This window comes from Miniopterus schreibersii, assembly GCF_964146895.1.
Source record: "Miniopterus schreibersii genome assembly, chromosome: 19".
Lineage (NCBI taxonomy): Eukaryota > Metazoa > Chordata > Mammalia > Chiroptera > Miniopteridae > Miniopterus > Miniopterus schreibersii.
In genome coordinates this window covers 23,024,257-23,046,440 of record NC_138119.1, presented here as the reverse complement: position 1 = coordinate 23,046,440, position 22,184 = coordinate 23,024,257, and the positions used below count along the sequence as shown (strand labels likewise).

At 36.3% G+C, this 22,184-nt stretch overlaps 1 protein-coding gene across 4 annotated transcripts in view; it reads right to left on the bottom strand.

The window, feature by feature from the left end:
• Positions 1-22,018, bottom strand: part of SWT1 (SWT1 RNA endoribonuclease homolog) — a 63,662-nt gene extending 41,644 nt beyond the window's left edge. The window contains exons 1-9 of one of the 4 annotated variants that reach the window (XM_081121752.1): positions 21,933-22,018; positions 18,657-18,746; positions 15,899-15,979; positions 14,183-14,241; positions 8,677-9,409; positions 5,822-5,881; positions 4,534-4,663; positions 3,499-3,600; positions 2,920-3,108 (exon numbers count right to left, since the gene is read on the bottom strand). In XM_081121752.1, the coding sequence (XP_080977878.1) occupies positions 2,920-3,108; positions 3,499-3,600; positions 4,534-4,663; positions 5,822-5,881; positions 8,677-9,409; positions 14,183-14,241; positions 15,899-15,979; positions 18,657-18,737 (1,435 nt within the window). In that variant the 5' untranslated portion in view covers positions 18,738-18,746; positions 21,933-22,018. Of the gene's footprint in view, positions 1-2,919; positions 3,109-3,498; positions 3,601-4,533; positions 4,664-5,821; positions 5,882-8,676; positions 9,410-14,182; positions 14,242-15,898; positions 15,980-18,656; positions 18,747-20,917 lie in introns of all 4 variants that reach the window. The other 3 variants (XM_081121749.1, XM_081121750.1, XM_081121751.1) reach the window with 3 other exon arrangements.
• Between the last annotated feature and the right edge of the window lie 166 nt (positions 22,019-22,184).

Here is a 22,184-nt window from a genome sequence, read left to right as displayed (position 1 = left end):
ACAAACTCTTGAGGAGCTCACAATCTCATCATGAAGTCTAGACAGAACTCAGTTGATCTCAGAGGCTGAGCCTGAAGGAGATTTAATTCAATTCTTTAATCAGACAGCCAGTGAGCCAGACAGACATATATTACAACAGCCAATTTTCCTCCTTTCCACTCACAGAGTAAGTACCACAACAATGCAAAGTAGACAGCTCAAAATCATTAGTTAACTTTAAACAACTCAATTCAGCAGACAAAAGAAGGTTTACAAGTTATAGTGGACTGCTCTAATGATACCAAAGTTCAAGAATATCTGTACTATCACTTTTTCTTTTTTTAAAGATTTTTAAATTGATTTTTATAGAGAGAGGAAGGGAGAGGGAGAGAGAAACATCAATGTGAAAGCAAAACATCAAATGGCTGCTTCCTGTACGCCCCCTACCAGGGATCGAGCCCAAAACGCTGGCATGTGCCCTGACTGGGAATGGAACTGGCAACCTTTTGGTGCATGGGACAACACTCAACCAACTGAGCCACACCAGCCAGGGCTGTTCTATCACTTTTTCTAGGATACAGGGGGCTGGAAAACACACCTAAAACTACAAGAATATTCATGAAATATTTATTCAACAAATTTTGTTTAATATTACATGTCATTAACATTTTCCAAAATATAGTATTCTCTCATATAGCTATAGCACTATATGTAACTTCTCCAATTGTTAGTCAGATTGTTTCAAATTTTTTTCTGTGTAAATGATGCTGTGATAAACATTTTTATAGAAATCACTGTGAGCAGCTCTGATTATTTCTTTAGGATATACTACTAGAAAGAGAATTCTATCTTTAGGCTTCTTGATACACACTGATAAATTGCTCTCCTGAAAAGCTACTAATTCATAATTCCCAAAACACTAAAGCACTATAAGTGTTCCTAGAAGGTGTTGGAAAAAAGTAACTTTATAACTTTAGAAGCAATAAAAAGAAATAAAGAAAAAAAATGAAAGATAAATCGAAAAAGTTTTACACATAGGAAATTAACAGCTTTAAAAATGGCCGACAGGAAGATATATGCAGTGAACAAAGGGCTGACTAGTTGTATTTCTTCCTTTTGCGAATTACCTATTAATAATCATCATCCATAGGGGAAAGGCTTATTCAGTTTTTCTAATCAGTCTGTATAAGCTTTTCATATAATAAGGACACAAGAAATATCGCCTATCCCAGGCCATAAACCATTAAGTACTTTATATATTATCTGACATAGACAATTACACAAATAATCTATTATTATATCTACAACCCTGTAACTAAAAGCAATTTCAGCAATTTAACAAAACTAAGATCAAATAATAAAATTCAAACATTAAAGTGAAACATGGAGTTCAAGGAAGACGCCCAGAAACTGAGACAACCAAAAACTTTAAGATAGCTACTATGATTTACTCTCCTTAATCACAAAAAGGCACAGACTGAAGAAGTCAGAACATCAAGAAGGCACATGAAAATGGAAAAATCAAAAGAAACTTAACTCACTTAAAAATAACAAATGGGGCCAAAAGATCTATTCTTAAATGAACTCTTCTAAAATAGTTTTCAAAGCTAATCTATTGCAGGAATTTCTACCTAGGACAAGTGCTTAATCTCTTTATGTCTCAATTTCCTCATCAGTAAAATGGGACTAATAAGAGTATCTTCCACAGTACTATAAAGTTTGAATGAGACAGTAGCTGTAAAGCATTTGGAAAAGGGTCTGGAGAATAATGGCCATAAAAGTGTTATATATTATCATCATAATTATTTATATTATTAAATAATAAAATATCATTTGTAGCAACAAACTAAAAAAAAAAGATTAAGAGTAAGCAAAATTCCTATGTCTTTTTAAGGACTGGGGCTTTACTGAAACGATGGCTTAGATAAGGGGTTAATTTTGTTAATAGTGTGGTTTCTTAAAAACACACACACATCTCTTAGCAACACATACCTAAGTATTTATGGGTAAAAATAATATATGATATGATATTTGGGATTAACTTCAAACTTTTACAGAAGTTTCAGGAGTTGGGGGAGAAGGGAAAAAGGAAGTGAGAGAATAAACAAGAATAGCACATGTCGATAATTACTGACGATGAGTGATAAGTACAAAGGGATTCATTGTATTATTCTATTTCTGCATTTGAAATTTGTATAATGTAAAACATAAAAGGCATAATGAGGTTCTAACATTAGAGTGATTTAAAAATGAAATGAATATGGAAAAAATCCAATCAGAAGAAAATCAATAGGCCTTTATTATAAAAACAGCCCTTATTACAGATTCTGACAAACAAGAGGAAAACAAAACCTGCCTCTGCACTGTACTAACTGCATGTAGTGATCAATTAGCAACTTAGATCACTCATCACTCTACAATGGTATTTTTCTTATTATATATTTTTAAAATCTTTACTTATTTATTTTAGAGAGAGAGAGGAAGGGGAAGAGAGAGAAATATCAATTTTTGTTGTTCCACTTATTTATGCTATGCACTCATTGGTTGATTCTTGTATGTACCCTGACCGGGGATGGAGCCCGCAACCTTGGTGTTTCAGGACAACGCTCTAACCAACTGAGCTACCCAGCCAAAGCAATAATAGTATTTCTAAAAAAGAATCCAAAGTAATATATTACATACAACTATGCACACAGAATTATGCAGTCACAACCTGTGAAATATAGACATAACCTAAGGAAGTCTAGGAAGAGCATAAAAGTTTTAAAATCAAAGACCTCCAAACCAAGCCTAATAGAATACCCCAACCCATCGCTATGTCATGCCATTTTACATTCCAACGGTTATAAATTTTTTATAAGTCTTGCACCATTTCCCTCCAATAATGAGTCGGTACCCAACAAATCCTAATCAGGAAGTACTCGAGAGAACAATACCTACAAAGCTTTTGAGAAGCGAGTTGTATTGATTGACCCCACAGTTTTCTATCTTGACTTTTGAGACTGTCATTGATGAAACGAACCGCAGGTACAGCTTTGTGCTGGGCATATTTCAGTAGTTTTCCTGCCTTCATACGATCTAGCTCTTGTACAACAACCCAGGGAATTATTAACACAAGCCTGTCAAAGCCTAAAAAAGTAAAAAAGATGTCTTAGAAGTCAACAAATATTTAGAGCTACGAAATCAAACTGCTGTTGGAGGATTGAAAGTTATAATGTAAGGAATTCACAATCTAAGTGACGAGACAATACATAAAAAATTGAAATAAAAAACATGCGTCAAAAGAATGTTACAAAAATAAATACTATTGGAGATCAAAGAAGAGTTGATTTAGATAGCTAGGTTAACCTGTGAAGACTCTTCTCTTTTTTTTTTTTTTTAACTTCAGCTGATTATGCTTAATATATGCATAATAGCATACACAAAAGGAAATGTGTTGGGGAGGAATACCCATATTACTGTTAACATAAAATATCAACTCAAATAAAATCAGAATCAGTAAATATGTTTTATAAATACCTGGGATTTCTGTTGTCTTCAAAATTCTAACAAATTTGAGATGATTCATCAGAATATTTGTATCAATAACAATTAGAAGTTGTTTGTCTGAAGCAGTATTTGCTAGAGAAAAAGCAAAGTTAGGATTTCATGACACTTAATAATAGACTTCCTTAAAAACTAAAATTTTGATATCATAGAACTTTGATAGCAGTTCTTCAGACAACAAAAACAAAAATGCATTTAACTCCAATTTGTAAGAGGAGGAACAGTAATAATTAATAATTAACTATCCACCAGTAGAATATTATAAATTGTTTATGGATGGATCTAAATCATAAACTGACTTGCCCGAGTAGTAACTATGTTGCCAAACTCTATCCTGCATCACTGGTAGTTGTGCACTTAGGAATTGTAAACGCATTTTAATATATTCTGAGTGAAATATAATTGAAAAGAAAAATATATGTAAAAGAAAGAAAACAGATAATACTAGCATGTTATAGGGCCATGGTGAGAGAATTAGGTTAATGTACATTAAAAAAGTAAATTGAAAAATTCAGTGTGAATGTGATATAGCGTTACTATTTTAATAAATACAATTCAAAACAGCATACTAACAGATTTTGGTTAATATCTATTATTATCTTCTCCTACTAGTAAGAATGATCAAACTTTTACTATATAAATAAGAAATCCAGGCATATAATAACTTTGAGCAATTTGCATTATTTCTGACCAGTGCTTTATTTAGTTGAAGTAGTTAAAAGTTACAATTAATAGCAGGAATAAAAGACAACTCATAACTCTGATCACTGCCCCTTGGCAAAAAGAGAAAGAGAAAATATGTCTGCCTAATAATGTGAGATATATAAAAACAAATGATGATAAGGTAAATATTAGTCCTATTTCTATAGCTAAAAAATACACTGCACTTTATAATTTCAAATGAGCACATTTTAACATTTTTCACCCAAATATCATAAACATTGAATGTTGGCACGTTCGGCTTTGAGAAAGCAAGCACAGGAGATTACAAATACTATCAGGGCATACCAGCAGAAGAATGCACATCATCTTCCACCAAGTCGATCTCCATACTTGATAACTCCCCAGGAGGGGGTACCACAGGCAAGTCCACACTTTTCCCCACGCGTGCAGCATGAAGCTCTTCTACTATCTGCATCTAAATTGTAAAAGACCCGCAATAAAATATTTTTTAATTATTTACTCTGCAGACTAATAAGAAAGCCATGAATTCTTAATTAATTCACTTAAGATGAGATAGTTTATGGAAAGAAAAACATTTACAAAAATATGGAGGCAATATGGTAAAATAATAGACTTATCTATATACACAGGGTTTTTAAGTAGTTCTTCTCTTAATACTTCTGTACCGTAGCAAATTATTTAACCACCTTGAGTCTCAGTTTGTTCATCTATAAAATAGGAATGTTAAACATCTATTTCCTTTTAGTAATTCTGTGAGGATTAAATAAAATACTGTGAAGCTCCTCACACAGAGCTTAGTAGGTAGTGGATATTCACATTAAGTTAACTCTCATTCCCATTCTTATTTCAAAGTACTATAGGAGCCAAATATATTTATATCAGGATGATGAGAGCTCTTCTTGAGATTTCTAAGATTGTTTATGAACCATCAAAAACTGAAACCTAAATCTAGCTTTAGAGCAGAGGCCAGATATCTTTCTTCTATCAAGGGGTAGTTACTCACAAGACAGAAAAATACAACTGACTGTCACAAATAAAAAACTGTCACAATCAATATGGTTTTAAAGTCCTCTTAAAAATAGGAAAATACAAAGTGTTCTATAAATCTAATTTTAATTCAGGGAACCAGGGAACATAAAAGACCAGGGAACATAAAATCTATGCAATAATTCTATGAGGCTCAATCAGGAGATTCTAGTTGGGAAAATGATGCAGTGGGTAAAAATAATAAATAACGTATGCACTCTCGCTTTCAATGAAAAACATTTTCATCTTACTGCTGATTAGAAAAAAATGGGCAAAAAAGCATGTTAGTATCAAATTGCATTTTGGCAAGTCCAGGCATAAGCATGCAAAAGCCTGATAACGTTAAATCAAAATTTACGTAACTTGTGGGCCATGGGCTCTATGCTCTTTATTCAAAACAGATTCAAGCTTATAAGAAACAAAGGCAAAAAGGTGACTTCATAAGAACTTACAGATTGATATAAGGACAAATAATGGTGTTATTTTCATATTACCAAGGTTTTTAAAGTCATTATTTTTTATTAAAATTAGAACTGTTTGACTTAATTTCATTAAAATATTAAAAGTAAATAAGCATATCATTAACCTCTTGATCTGTATCTGGAATACTTTCATATGACAACGAAGAGTATCGTGCTTCAAAACTCTGAAATGAAAAGTAATTTTATTAGTTTAGAATGAAACATATACCTACTGTGGGGTAGTCTAACCTTGGCACTATTGACATTGGGGTCAGATAATTCTTTGTTGTGGGGGCTGTTCTGTGCATTGTAGGATGTTTAGCAGTATCTCTGGCCTCCACCTACTAGACACCAGTAGAACACCCTTCCCAATCTTGATAATCAAAAATGCCTCTATCAAATCTATGCCAAACGCCCCAGAAAGGGTGAAATTACCCCCAGATGAGAAACTGCCCCTTGACTAGAAAAGCCTCATTTTATTAAGTTATGAAACATAGTAGAAATTCTTTAGGGCTTACTCATTCATATATACATTACTAAAAATACTACTCATATTCTAAGAATGAAACTAAGACAGAACCATGGCAAAGGTAAGCAAGCTGGTCTTCCCTGGTGGGAAATTTTCATCCAAGAGTAACTGAGCCATTTCTAAAAGTGACATGACACAACAAAAGGGACCTTGAAAATTATAATGTGACTGAGGGGGAAAGGCTAAAAAATTCACAGTTGTATTATACATGGGTAGAGCACCAGAGGTTTGGGTTGTTGTTGTTTTTCTTCTAGCAGAAGTTGAAAACCTCTCTACAAATTCCAATTTTTCACATGCACTTTTGCTGAGTCGAAGAGACCTACCTGACCCTATGTACAGGTAATAGGGAACTCAGCAAAAGCCACTAACTGAACCAGATCATCTAAGAAATCTCCAAGGTAACACCAAACTGACATGTATTTCCCAGGAAGCTATATAGGGTATAAATTACATGTTGCTTTATTGGGAATTCAGTTTCCTCCCTAACTTCCCAACACCAATCTTCACATGATTTAACCCTATATACATCACACACGTAGGCCTGTTATAGCTTTACTATTCCATGACTCTGGGTTTTATAATCCCTTCTCCACCTGACATTAAATCTCACTAGATCTTTAAGGTTCTCTTCAGCTAAGAAGTGCCAAGCAAGCGAGAGTTTATCATCAGAACTTCCTACAACTCTTGACATTCAGTGTCTTTTCATTCTTTTACTAATGTCAGTACTACTACCCTTCACTCTCTTAGACCACAGGCCACTTAAAATGACTTCAGTAAACTTTTTATCACCCCAAAATCCAGAAAAGTTCATGTCAACTGTCTCTGAAAGCTTCTTCCCTATTAGAAAAGAAAGTCTTAGTGGGCATTTAACTATCTGCCTTCCCCAACCATGCTTTATTAAATACATGGATTGAGATAAAGCCTGAGGATGACAAAAGGGAATATCAATAATGAGGGTAATAATGGTTTTATCTATTAAAGTGATTCTAAACTGAAAACCTGACTATACTACTTTCTTCATTACGTTTCAGTGGCCCTATACCAACCACAGGATACAAGAGAAAATTTTTCTCATGGAATACAAAATAATCCAGAGTCTGGACCCTGGTGGCCTCTCCTACTTCCTCTCCAACAGATTATCTACACATCTCAATTGAAGCGCCCACGTATGCTCCTGACATGAAATTTTACAGCTCTGTGCCATTACACACACTGGACCTCTACCCTGGCAGGGCAACACTTCTAATTCTGCCTTTACACATCCTTTGACACTAAGTTAAAGAATCTCCACCGTGCCGGGCATGGCTCAGTGGTTGAGCATCAACCTAGGATCCAGGCGATCAGGGTTTGATTCCCGGTCAGGGCACATGCCCAGGTGTGGGCTCGATCAATGACTCTATCATTGATGTTTCTGTCTCTCTCTCTCCCTCTCTTTCCTCTCTCTGAAATCAATAAAGATATATTAAAAACAAAAAAAAAAAAACAAAAAAAAAGAATCTCCACCTTGGTGAGCCCTTCTTTAAGTTACCCCCCAATTTATACTAACACTAACCCAGGAGCTCTAATATTTACTTCACTGTACTACAACTGTACTTGTTTACTAATCTGCCTCCCTGGGAACCTCTTGAGGGTAAAGATCATCTTATTCATCTCTAAATCTTTAAAACCTAGAAATGTACCTGATATATAATAGGTACTTTTAATTAATATTTGATAAACTGATGAATATCTACCTCACAGGCTTGTAAGTACTAAGTTTACAAAAGTAGTATTTAGCTCTGCCAGTATGGCTAGGCGGCTAAGCATCAACCTAGGATCCAGCAGATGGTGGTTCAATTTCCGGTCAGGGCACAGGCCTGGGTTGCGGCTCAATCCCCAGTAGGGGGCATGCAGGAGGCAGCCAATCAATGATGTTTTATTTTGGGGTTATTTCCTGGGTGTTCTATAATACCTGAGGTTAAAGAAGAGCCTAAGAGACTGCCACAGTGCTTTTTTTTTTAATCTTCACCAGATGATATGTGTGTGTTTTTTATTGAGTTTAGAGACAGAAGAAAGGGGATATAGGGAGAGAAACATCTATTGGTTGCCTCCCAAACGCACCCCAACCGAGAATCGAACCCAAAATCTAAGTATGTGCCCTGACCAGAAACTGAACCCAAAACCTTTTAGTGTAGGGGATGACACTCCAACCAACTGAGCCACCCGGCCAGGGACAGTGCATTTTTTAAAGAACTATCCGTAACTGCGTCTTTCTATATTTTTACTTATTCCCTTCTATTATGGATCCTTGATACTTGCCAGGATATCTTCCTAAGGAAGTTGGAATTAAAGGGATCAAATAAAGAAACCAGCACATATCTTCCTGGCTAAATTTGAACCAGCCCTCTGTGATCATTATCAGTAATGGGAACAATACTCCTCTTTGCTACATTCTGTTTTATACTACCTTACCTGGGTCAGGTTTTCACTAGAACTTGAATCATTACTTTCTCGATGCTCATGATGATATTTCCCTTTCCACTCACGAACAGTCTGTTTATAAGTGGAATCTGAAAACAAATGTTTACTTTTGTGCCTCATCAAATTTAATGAAACTGGAAAGTTTTCCAGGCGCCTTTTCTTCTGCTTAGTCCTTGACTTGCTGGAGTCTAAAAGGAAAACATTTTCTTCTACAGGCTTCTGGTGGGTATCATAGGATTTTACTGGGATTTTGAAACTGATCTTCCTTCTTCTAGATTCATGGGATTCCTTAAATATCTTGTTGGAGTTATAATCCTGAGGAAATTGGATTCTTTTGCATTTTTCCAAAACACGTTTTTCAGAACCGTCTCTATATTTATTGTCCCTTTCTTTCTTGAGATCTTTCATCTTCTCCCTCTGAGCAAGTACATGAGGCCGTGTTTTTTCATTTGCTTGACCTTCAGCTTTAAGTTTCACATCTTTGGCAATTTTAGGATTGCTAAGGTTTTTAATTCCATGGTCAAGGTTACTCCTAACATTTGTCAATTTAATATCTTTACCATTAAAATCTACACATTTACTTATATCTTTTTTAGTTCCATTTGAAGAAGGACTTTCTGAAATAATTTGATTATTGTTTGAATATGATGCTTCTTGGAGTTTAACAGGTCCATGGGATGATGAACTGATTTTTGGTCTCCTTCTTCGAGTGTCTACATTCAGTCTGTAAAGCAGCACAGAAACCTAGGTTACATTACGATTATACATAATTTGCACTGTATTATTTTAGTTAGGAAATGACAGAATTAGCCTGACACAAACTTCATAAAAAGTAGGAATGACTACATTAGGAATGAAATGGAAAGGGTTACTCAACAAATGGTGTTGGAATAATTGGTTTGCTATTTAGAAAACAACAACAACAAATTTACAGCTTTATAAAATACCAGACAACATAAATTCCAAATGGATTAAACACTTAAGTGCAAAATTATTATTATTATCATAATTGCTATACATCATATCAAACCCTTAAAAACCACAGGAGAAAAATATTTGATTTCTTAATAGAGAACTTCCTAAAGTTAAAAGTCATGGGGAAAGTCACAAGGGAAAATAATAAAGGTAAATGACTATTTACTTTCAAACTTCAGCATATTAAAAATTAATAAACAAAATTTAAAGAACTGGGAAGTGGCATTATATACACACACACACACACAAACATATATATATATATATATATATATATATATATATATATGAGACAGCTTATTAGCCTTGGTAGATAAAAAGCTCATCAAAAAGTAGTAAGACTCTAGAATAGCCCCAAAACAGAAAATTAATGAAAGAGTAAAAGGGAAAAGCTAATAAATGTTTGGGGGGAAAAATCTGACTTCCCAACAATCACAGACATGTTAATTACAACAGCATACCATTTTCTTCTATCAAACTCGCAAAGATTTTAAAATAACATCATATACTTACAAGGGGTCATAAAATGGATCCTCTCTCATATGTTGCTGGTGGAAATGCAAAATGATTACAGTTCCACAAAGGAATTTGAGAATATAATTAAAAATTCTAAAAATGTTGATATTCTTTGACTTCTCAATAATTTCCATTTTAAAAATATCAAGGTGAAAAAAATAAATAAATAAACTAAAAGAAGATATTCAATTCAGGATTATTTATAATAGCAAGTCAAGTACAAGGTAAATGTTAAAATTTTAGAAATGGCTAAGAAACATGTTAGTCAATCAAACATTAGAGAATATCATGGTCATTTTAAATTATCTTTAGGAAAAGTTTTAAATGATATAAAACATATTAATATAATATTAAGCAAAAATAAGCAGGGCACAAATATATATATATATAAAATGGTCTCAGTAATTTAAATAAACATAGTAAAAAAGTCAGAAAGAAATGTGCTAAAATGTTAGAAGTAGCAAGAACTGCAGGTGATAATATTCTCCTGCTTAATAAAAGTAGATATTAGTTTATAGTCAGAAAGAATGGGGAAAATTTTTCAATGTAACACAATCCATTAATTTATATTAATAAATCCTAGAGTGTTAAGTGTCTGTCACTCTACTAGATACTGGAGAGGCAGTGGGAGACACATCAAATAGAGTCCTTACCCCCAACTAGGTTACAGTCCAGCAAGGGAGAAAGAGATGGTAATAAAGTGACTTTTCAAATAACTATGCAAGCGCAAATTATACACATCGCAGAGTATTTATAGGAGTTTCACCCAAGTTTTCATCTGGTTTTATTTTCTTTGCTATCTATTCCTACAAAAAGACTACCTATCATTATTTATCTGTTAATAAGTAACAATAAAAGGAAACTAATTTTTTTTATTATCCCTCTTTTTTTAAAAAATGTTCTTAAGTTTTCAATTTCAGTTGACACACAATATTATATTAGTTCCAGGTGTACAAAGAGTGATTACATATTTATATAACTTATGAAGTGATCATTCCAATACAAAACTTTACATTTTAAGAAGATGTTGACTGGCACCTAATGGTATATCATGTAAGATGTCAACTATATTAAAGAAAAATCAGGAAAACAAAAGGCAAAACAATACAAACATTTTCATAGGACCTTGTAGTTCTCTGAGCATTTTCATATTCCTACTTTATTTGTTCTTCATAACAGCCCTATGCTGCATGTTTCATAGAAATCTATGCGCCATGTTCTACATGGTCATAATTAAATGAAAACTCAACATTATAATGCCTTTTAAAAGATCAGCAAAATTAAATCTTAAAATTACCTCTTATTAACTAGTTTTGTGAAATGCTATATTGCAGTCATGCAGTTTTATATTTGCAACCCAAAATACTAAAGTTCTGAGATCTTTTTAGATAAGTTAGACATACAGCAAATACTCATTTTTTATGAATTAGTAGAAAATCAATATTCAGCTGAAGCTGAATATCACCATCCCAGAATGAACTCTTGTGATAAAGAATGTGAAATTTTGTGAAAAAATTGTTATAACTAGATTATTTAAAAATTTAGTGACCAATGTTTTAAAATATAACATCCTGCAGGAACAATAATTTCTCAACATTATCAGCTGCAAGATTGCTCCATTGGTTATCATAATGCACATTTATGATACTAAATTATATATTTTCATCTTAAGGGAACTGAAAAATAAAGTATTTTTTGACTAATTCTGCCAATAATTGGTACAGTACTGCTGATGACAATTTGCTCTCTAATAGTAGCTAACGTAAAACTTATCTCCTTTCCAACTCCTGGACTTAAAGATTTGGTCAATGGTGCAGATACAAATTTAATGAAGAAATCCCACAAAGTGCACTTCTTTAATTTTATTTACTGATTTTAGAGAGAGAGGGGAAGGGAAATAGAGAAAAAGAAAGAAACATCGATTTGTTGATCCACTTATTTATGCATTCATTGGTTAATTCCCCTATGTGCCCTGACCAGAGATTGAACCAATAACCTTGGCTTACTGGGATGATGCTCTAACCAACTGAGCTACCTAGCCAGGGCCTAGGTGCACTTCTTGAAGAAATGCTTTCTAAATCTTTTCAAAAGCAGACTTAAGATCGTTGCCCTTGGTTATATTTTTATTGCTAATAGATCTATATGTACTTAAACCATGGATCTGAAATTGTGGTAATGGTACAATGTAACTGGCTTTCAGGATGACAAAATTCTGATTTTCTATCTGCATTTCAGCTTTCGCTGTTTGAACACCAATTTGTGGCCTTCCTTGTAGTTAAATAGGGAGATTTTTACAGAAGATGTCATACACCATAAAGAAATACTTATAACCTTAAGGAAGTAAGTTTGTTTACTTCTCCAATCAGTAAACAGCAGCAAATGAACCACTTTCTCTGCAGGCAAGCAATGGCTGCTAGAAGTCCTGCACTGTTGATGTTGATGTCTGCAAAGCATGGTATTACAGCTTTCTTTTGCCCACGCAACCTTTTAAATACATAACAGCTCCTGAACCATCTGTTTAAATACATTACAAGGCAGTTCTAAAATATCTTGTATGCCATATAGTCTGTCCTTGACAAAAGAAAATTTCAGTACGAGTTATATCCAGAGTGCCTGTCAGTATTTGAAAGTGAGTATTCAGATATTAACAATAAATCCAAATACCATGCCTTATTCATATTTCTAATATTGGACTGATTACGTATGATGATAACCCACACAATGATAGGGTCATTGATCATATGTGGGCTCAGACATGCAGAAATGTTTTTAAGTAGGCATTCAACTATTCAGCATTGCAAAGGCTAAAGCTAAACAACAGATCTTGAGTAAATGCTGAAGCCAAGCTGAACTTCACTGCATTCTTAGAATAATTTAGATTCTATTCTTAAGATAATTCAACATTATTTCTTCCTCCTCCCAAAGACTATGTGGACAAGTGTATGGGGGTAGTACATACGTCAGAAGTCTATTTGTGCTCTAATAAATCAAGGGATAGAAAATGTGCCCTTAAGCATAAGGTAACTAGTGAAAAATCAAGCAGTGTTTTATTTTTCTTAATTCACTTAAAATGTTTTTGTCAAGCAGTGTTTTAGAACTTAAAATAAAAATTTAAAAATAAGACACTAGTACAAAAGGCATTAAAAATCTAGTCTGAAAATTTAGAAAGTGATAGTCAACATAACATAAAACTTGTGACAGAATATATTTCAACAGATAATGTAGAAGCAAAGTATCACAAAAAAATAGAAGGAAATGACTTAAAAAACTGAAGAGAGGCAAATTAGATTTTTTTTATTTTTGCTTTTTGCTTTTAGCAAACATTAGCTGAGCTTGTCTGGGGAGAACTTTTCTTTATATATTTAATGCCATTTTAATTGTTTTACCATAACTCCTTATCTTCTCAGAAACTTTGCTCTTATAAACTTTTATCATGCATTATACATTTTATACTTATTTACCCAAATTAGTGGTGAGAAATTCCTTCATCACAAAAATTCTCTGAAATTGCTATCTAAAAAACACAGAAGCCAACGAAGAATCATTTCCATTATCCCTACCATTATTCCCCAAGTTCACTAGTTGTAGGTGCACCCTGTTTCATCAATTCAATATGCTACATATTTTCTTCAAGGTTAATATATAAAGATAATTATCCAAAATTTCTTAATCAACCCCCTAACTTCTATTACTCTACGTAATGAAGTTATGTACCTTATAAAGGTGTGAAAAAGTCAAATTACTTGAAATAAAAATCTACATTTTATTTCAAGGTGTCTTTTATATAGTATAGAATTCTGATAGACTTTTCATTTCACTTAACTTTTCCTTAAATTTATATTAACGAAAATTTAAAAATCATAACCTGTGATTTGGCTAGAAATGTTTACATTTAAAACAGCACTAATCAAAGTAAGTAAAGGATTTTGCAAGTCTAAATACTTAGTTTCATCACAATTCTAGGCCAAAAGAGTAAAAAGGTATCAAAAGAAAGGAGGGAATTTACCTTTTCAGTTCATGTCTTCTTTTTACATTACACTTTAGAATGCCTATATGATCTGATTTCTGGGGGGAAAAAAAGTATCATTAAGGAAACTTAAGTTGTACAGTGCTAATATAATGGCAGGGGAAAGAGACTGGGAGACAACTGTTTTATATACATATGTGTTAGTGAATAGGTTGACAGAATAATTTAATAAATCCTTCCAATAAACTTGTGAAATAGGTATCATTATCATCCCCCATTTTACAGATAAAGTACCCAAGACTCAAAAAGAGCAAGTATCTTCCGCAATGTCACAGAGCAGGTCAGCAGCAGAGCCATGACTTGAAACCAGATCTATCCACTATGTTCTGCCACCCTGTCTCTCTGTACTCTGGAGAAATAGGATATAGTCCTTTTCCGAAAGAGCTTAAAGTAGAAGAATAAAGTAAAGAGAAGTATAAAAGTATGTACAAATAACCTAATAAAGGACACAATTCAGCATCAAAGCAGAAAAGTAAATGATAAGTTGTAAAAGTGTTTAAAACATCAACCACCAAAAGTTGGAACATACCTAGGAAAAAAACTAGACAAAATTATATGCTAAAGATTTAATATAGATTGAATAAAGATTAATGAGCAAAAGAAAAAGCCATTCTCAGCTAAGAGTGCTTACACATTTTAAGAAGCTAAAGATGACTGGAATAAATTCAACAGAGAGAAAATAAAACAGCCTAACTAGGGGCAGAAGTTTTGAGGAAGAAAAAAGAAAACTGGAGAGTTAGGGTGTGACCAAATTTAAGAGTGTCCTGAATGACAAACTAAAAAGTGCGTGAAGGTTTTTTAAGAGACGAAATATGATGAAATCAGTATTTTAAGAAGGTTAATATAGCAAAAGTAAGTTGAAACAGTTTCATTATATGAAAACAAAGAAGTTCTTAAAAACACAATTCTGCATTCATGGAATTTTCACTACTTTTTCTTATAACCATAACTCTGTAGCTATCGTGACATAAACCTAACTTCAACTTGAATGTCGTAAGTACTTCACCAACCACCCAAGTACTAGCTTCATGTTTTAGTCTGCTGTCATTGCTTCTAATTATTTATGTGATGGTGGAAAGAACTTTGAACTTGGCTTTGTTGCTGGGCACAGCAGGTACTTGAATAACATCGTTTTCTTCAGTGTTTTGTTATAACATTGATGAGATGTTGTAGGAATTTAACTTTTGTTTGTATCAATTAGCCTACAATAAAATTGGTTTCATTATAAGTCATTTCACTTAAAGTCACAGAGCCTACCAATGACGTTGAGAATTTATTGTACAATTTTGTGTCTTTGGACAAGTCAGTCACTTAACCTTCTGGATCTTAATTTCTGAACTTGAAAATGCAAACACTATATCTGCCTTGGCTATCTCAAAAGGAAAATTGCAGAGACAAATATAACCACATGTGGGAAAAGACTTTAAAAATGTCTAAATTTATATCCATGCTGTTTAATCCCAAATAACAAGGTCTATTAGCAAAAAGAAATAAGGAACTTGATAAATGCTTTTTTGGTGAGTAGAAAGAAGGAAAAAAACCAACCTGGTTTTCTTTCCATCGGCTATCAAAAAGTAAGCATAATACAAGGCAAAAACTAATGAAAAGGTAGTGGGGGAATATATATCATAAACCTTCTAATTGTACATTCAAACTTTAATATAATTTTTGGAGTTATAGTGTCTAAACACTCACCTGTTTTCTCTTCTCTGACGAAATGGATCTGACAGAGCAAGATGAGCTAGAACTTGCTGAAGTTTTTTTATCTTTTTTATCCTAAGAATGACATTTGGAAAAAAGGAAAGAAAAGCACAAATAAGTCACAGTATAAGACAGCATTATTTCATCACTGTTATAAATCAACATTCTTTTTACATTAATAATAAATTTCAGAGAGGAACAATGTTCAAAGGCACAAAAACTATTAGAAGGAAGGGAAACCCAACTAGAAGGGAGACTCAACAGAAACCAGAAGATCTAGGTGCTCTGAAATTAGAGATGAGGTGGGACACAGGTGTTACAGCAGAAGGCCAGCTGACAGCTCAGGTAGGGGTACTGGGAGGTAGCATGGCCATGGTGGAATTCAGTCTTCTACAAAGCAAACCCATATATCCAGTTGTTTTTCACTGGGTCATAAGTTCAACAGACCCAGGACAAATATATTCTGAGTACCTAACATGTGCCAAAGATGTTCTAGACAGTGGGGACAGAATAATGAAAAAAACTATAAAAGTCCCTGCCCTCGTGGGGATTAAAATCTACTGCCGGAGTTTACAAATAAATAAGTACTATATTTAGTGTGTCACACTATGCTATGGGGGAGGGGGGGCAGAGAAAAGAATCAGGAAATGTTGGGAGGTAGGGCTGAGGCAGTTGCAATTTTAAAGAGTAAAGACCTAAAGAATGGATGGAACAAACCATGTGAATATCTAGGGAAAGGGTTTTAAGTTCAAAGGGAATAGCAGCAAGGGCAAAGCCCCTGAGGCAGGCATGTGCCTGGCTTGTTGGAACACAACAAGGAAGCCATGGGGTGGAGAAAGCAAAGTGGGAAGGAGAGAGAGGAGAGATGGGGAGAATAGGTCACTTTGTTGGCCCCAGCAAGAACTTAGGCTTTTACTCCGGATGAAGTGGAAAACCACTAGACAGTACTGAGTAAAGAGGTGATGTGATCTGACTTACATTTTAATAGGATAACTCTGGCTGTTGTGTTGTGAAGAGAACACAAAGAGACAAAGGTAGAAGAAAGATCAATTTAGAAATTGTTGGAATAATCTAGGAAAGCAAATCAATTGCTGGATCATGGTGATAGCAGTAGAGGAGGTAGCAGACTGAATATATTACTAAGAGAAAGCTGATAGAATTTGCTAATAGACTGGATGCAGGTAACAGATGATGACCTGGGTTTTGGATCAAGCAACTGAAAGAATGGTAATGCAATTTACCAAATTGGGAAAACTGAGGCTGGGCACTTAAAAGGTTATTGTTTAGGAAGATGAGAAGGAACCAGCAAAGGATACTGTGAAGAACTCACCAGAGGAGAAAATTCACTTAGTCTCAAAAGCTAAGTGAAGAAAGTGTTTCAAAGAGAAGGTAAAATCAGTTATGTCAAATATTGCTGATTAGTCAAGTCAGATGAGGTCTTAAAACTGATCAATGCATTTAGCAGCATGGAAACTCTTGCTGGCCTTAATGAGAGCATATTTGGGGGGGGTGATGGCAAGAAAAGTCTAGTTGAAGAAGGTGAAGAAAGAGAGGAGAATTTCAAACAGCATGTCAATTACTAGTGTCAAATAGGGTTACATAAATCCAGGCAAAAATTCCAGGGTCCCCTTTCTAATTATCACTATACCTGTGAGGCCAATTTAGTAATCAGAAAGTAAGCAAGGAACAAACACCAGAAAGTGTAATGATCTCTAGAATACTTCATTCAAGTGATGACAAAGCTTTATGAACTAACCTGCTACCACAGAAGAAGTCACTTCTTTAGTGAACATTTACCTTTGCCAGACTGTAGTCTCTCATCTTGAATGATAATACGGTATAGCATAAACACTAATTCTGATGATGCACTATGCAGACTATTTGGAGAGCTTATAATAAAACTGATTGCAGGGTATTTTGTTTGCTTGTTTTGATTAAATCAATCGTGTGACAGTCTTGCTTCCTGGAGACATCTAGATCAATTATTTAGCTATCCTAAATTTCACCCACCAAAATACTACTTTTTTAAAAAATACATATATCTTTATTGATTTCAGAGAGATGAAGGGAGAGGGAGAGAGACAGAAGCATCAATGATAAGTCAGAAACATCAACGATGAGAGAGTCATTGATCGGCTGCCTCCTTCATGCCCCCTATTAGGGATATAGCCCGCAACCTGGGCATGTGCCCTGACCAGGGATCGAACAGCAATCTCCTGGATCCTAGGTCAATGCTCAACCACTGAGCCACGCTGGCTGGACACCAATATACTTCCTAAGGTACTGTGCTGACAGTATCAGAAAAGGAACATGGTAAGCATCCATTCCCTACCCTCAGCCTCTCCTGCACCTCCCCATTTTGAGTGATAAGCATGTAATCCTATCCAGTGTTGAGTAAATGCAGAAGGAAGAAGAATGTGGAATATGGTCTAATGGTGAGTTATTTCTATGAAAAGGAGGATTCTGGAAGGTTTAGAATTGAAGTCAGGAATGCTTAGGCAAATTACTTACCTCTCTAAGCTTCAGTTTCTTCACCTGCGTAAATAGGACAGTAATAGTACCTACTTGACAGATTTGTGAGGAATAAATAAAATAATGCAAGTAGAGAATGCGAAAAACAAATGACTTCTGGGCCAGAAGGGCAGAATAATATACTTACATACATCATTTTAAAACAGAAGAGTATTTTTTGCATTACACAAAATTAACTGTAAAAAAGGGTGTTTTGGGGTTAGTAAATCAGAATTCTTACTTCTTCATCAAAGCTGGGTAACGAGGTGATATCTTTCCTCTGGGACCTCTCTCTTTTTCCACAAGATTCTTTGTTGGACATATTGAAAAGCTAAAACAAACATTAAACACACATTATGTGTTTTTTATCACAATAAAACAATATGTTAGAAATCATTCTTTCAATTATTTAAAGATTGGAGTTTTACAAAATGATTCCCATTTTCTAATAATTCCTAAGATGATAAGATTCTGTCATTGTTCCATTTTATTTCTGTTATATTCTCCCTCATAATGATCTATTCCTCTCCTTCAGCTTCATCTATCACCTTTTTAGGAATGAATCTCCAAACTAAGCCTTTAGCCCTGACTTCTCTCTTGAGTATCATATGACCATTTTCAACTGTCTGCAGGACTACTGTATTTTTGTCTCACCCACACCTCAAAACCAATTAGTCCTAAGTCTTCATTTTCCTGACACCTTCTCTGTTGCTCTGTCAGCGAGACTTCGGGCAAACAACATACATTTTTTGAGCCCATTTCATTATATGTAAAATAGAGATAACCCATCCCAGAGGGTTTTTGAGAGACTGAAATGAAACAATGGATATTAAAAATACCTTGCACAGGTAGAGCATAGTAGTGTCTATACAAATACTGGCTTATGTGGTTGTCTTTCTACTAGACCCTGAGCTCCCTGAAGAATATGCTGTATTAAAAACTCAGGACGTGCTCATAAATGCTTGCTGAGGGAATGAATAAGTGATTTTTTTTCTTCCTCAGAATATTTACTCTTTAATTCTGAGCCACTACCAACTCTTACCCATTGCAGGCCCTCTGTCAACTTCCCACACCAGTCTCACTTTTCCAGCCCTGCTCCAAATCAAGTCAATACTGTTAGCTGCTGAACCCCCATCCAACCCGCACCGGCACCACCAAAGGTAGTAAGACAAACATAGTCATTCCTTATGGTCATAAACACTCTCTGTCAAGTAGAGTATACCAAAACATCCTGTGCTGGAACCTAGAGGCCCAAAACTGGGAACATCACCAGGACTGTTGGGACAGGAGAATATAACAGGGGGGTCTAGAAGCAAAGCCCGGAGGAGAGTTTATTGCTGGTAGTGACACACATTGAGACTATGGACATAAAGGCTAGAGTCCAAGCAATTGCAATTACTCCTGATCAATCATGTCCACAGTAAGTGAAGTTCTAGGAAAGAATCATCAATTACATAAAATCAAACATTTAGAATGCTTTGATGAATATGAAGAAAGATGCTGACATTTAACAAAAAATCTAATAATATTAATAAAATATTCAGCATGAACTTCTAAGAACAGATCATAAATTATCCAGAAATTTTGTAAGATAATTTATGGCAATAACTGAATTCACAGTTGAGCTTCCAGATTAATCATCTTCTTGCTCTAAGGAGTCCACTCCACTGGGGGGGGGGGGGGGGGAGTTAATACAATAATTTCCATAAAGTGAATTGTTTAGAGGCAATGGACTGCTTATGTTACTTTTAAAATTTAAATTTGATCCATGTTGGTCTGATGTTGCTTTGAATACAAAATAATGCTAATTTAAACCTCCTACCCAACAAGACAAATAGAAAAAAAACACACCACTGCCGATAAGTGGACTAATGAAGGAAAAACACTATATGTTTACCATGACAAGTGCTTTATGAAGTGTGAAATTCTTATTGATTTTATGAAAATCGAAATATAAAGTAAGTGAGAGGAGACCTCCTGGGCCGGCCAGCCTCCAGAATGGTTCCTGATGATCTCTGCTGCCTGGTAGCTTTACACTCTTAGATAGCTAGCTGTCCCCTCCCACAGCAAATAGGGCTGACCTGTTACCAATAGGATACTGCTATACCACGGTCTGTGGCTAGGTCATGTAAGACATTGCAGCTTCTGCCCTTCTCTGTCCTGAACCACTCGTTCTAGAGAAAGCCAGCCGCCAGGTCATGAGGACGGTCAAGCAGCCTGTGGAGATGCCCACCAGGAAAGGGCTGCCGCCTCTTGCCAAAAGAAACCACCACCAAGTGCCAAGGATGTGAGCGAGCCACCTTGGAAGCTGATCCTGAAGCTTCAATCAAGCCTTTCCAAGGTATCTTCACCACCTCATGAGAGAACCGGGGCTAGATACACCCAAAAAGCCATTTCTGAATTTCCCGACCTACTGAAATGGCGGGGTAACAGATGTTTATCGCTTTAAGCCACTTGGCTTTGGGGGAATTTAGGCAGCAGTAGGTTAGTAATTACACTCACTCAATATAATTCTTCAAACTCGGAAGATTCCTTCTTTGCGGATGTCTCAAGGGCAGGAACCACGCTTAGAAAGTCTTACTAAAATCCCCATGGGAGGCACACCCTAAAATCTAACCCGGCATCTTCTGTTTTCCGGTTGGTATTACATGGTAAGATTGACATACTGAATCAAGCTTTCAACTCACCATCTAGTCTTTCAGTGGTTCTTGGATAACGGACAAGTACAGTTAGTCACAACTCGCTTCTACAAGTCAATATTGGGTCATCACCCGGTTTTTTAATTGTCTGGTACCTGAGGCCGAGAGAGGCTTCCCTCTGCTGTCGCCTCTGACGTCGGGCCCCGCCCCAGGCAGGGCGGCCGAAGACCGTGAGTTTCCCCCCGGCCGGCCCCCGCGGGTTCAGTGAGAGCGGCTTCAACTCCCGCGGGCCCGGAGTCGAGGGAAGAGAAGCGCTAAGGGGGGCTGGGGGCTCACTGGCCTTAGGGAATCTGAATCGCATCGCTCAGGCGCCCCGAAGCTCAGCACGCTCGGAGTTCTGGTGGTTAAAAGCCTAGATACGGGCGGGAGGGGGCGGGGAGAACCCTATCCCCCGGACGCCGACACGGCGGCGCGGCGCTGAGGAAACTGGGGACATGTCGATTACAGCAAAAGTAAAGACAAAAGAAGAGTGTTCGGGTCACGGTGTGCATGAGGGTGCGAGACGAGGCGCGGACCCCAACTCGAATCAGCCGGGCTGACAGGCGAGCTCGTCAGCGGCTAGCAAACCACCGGCCCGCGGGCTCCGCGGAAACTGACTAGACTACGCCGAGCGAAGGGCAGCCCCAGAGGCAGGGCCGGGCCAGGACCACGCCCTTCACCGAGAGGGCTCGACCCCGGATCCGCCCACACAGTCGCCCGCCTCAAGCTCGAGTAGCCCCCCTGAGTCCCCAGGCCGGCCGGCTGCCGCCAGGGTCCCGGAGTAACCGGAGCAGCCTGCCTGGCAAAATGTCAACGAACCCCTCAGCTCCCCACCTTACCAGCGCCGGCGGCTGTGGTGACTCCGGAGGCCGGACCCAGGAAAAGAGACCCCTGAGCCCGAGGCCCGCTGGGAAATGTAGTTCTGCACTGGGATCCAGATTACCACTTCGGAGTATTCACTCTCTCCTAGGACTGGGAATTCCGGCTCCGCCCCCGTCGGCGGGGTGCACCCTGGGTATTGTAGTCTTGGCACAGTTTGGTGGTTGAACGCTGGAACGGAGACGCACGCTGGAAACAGAACTCTCTTACCT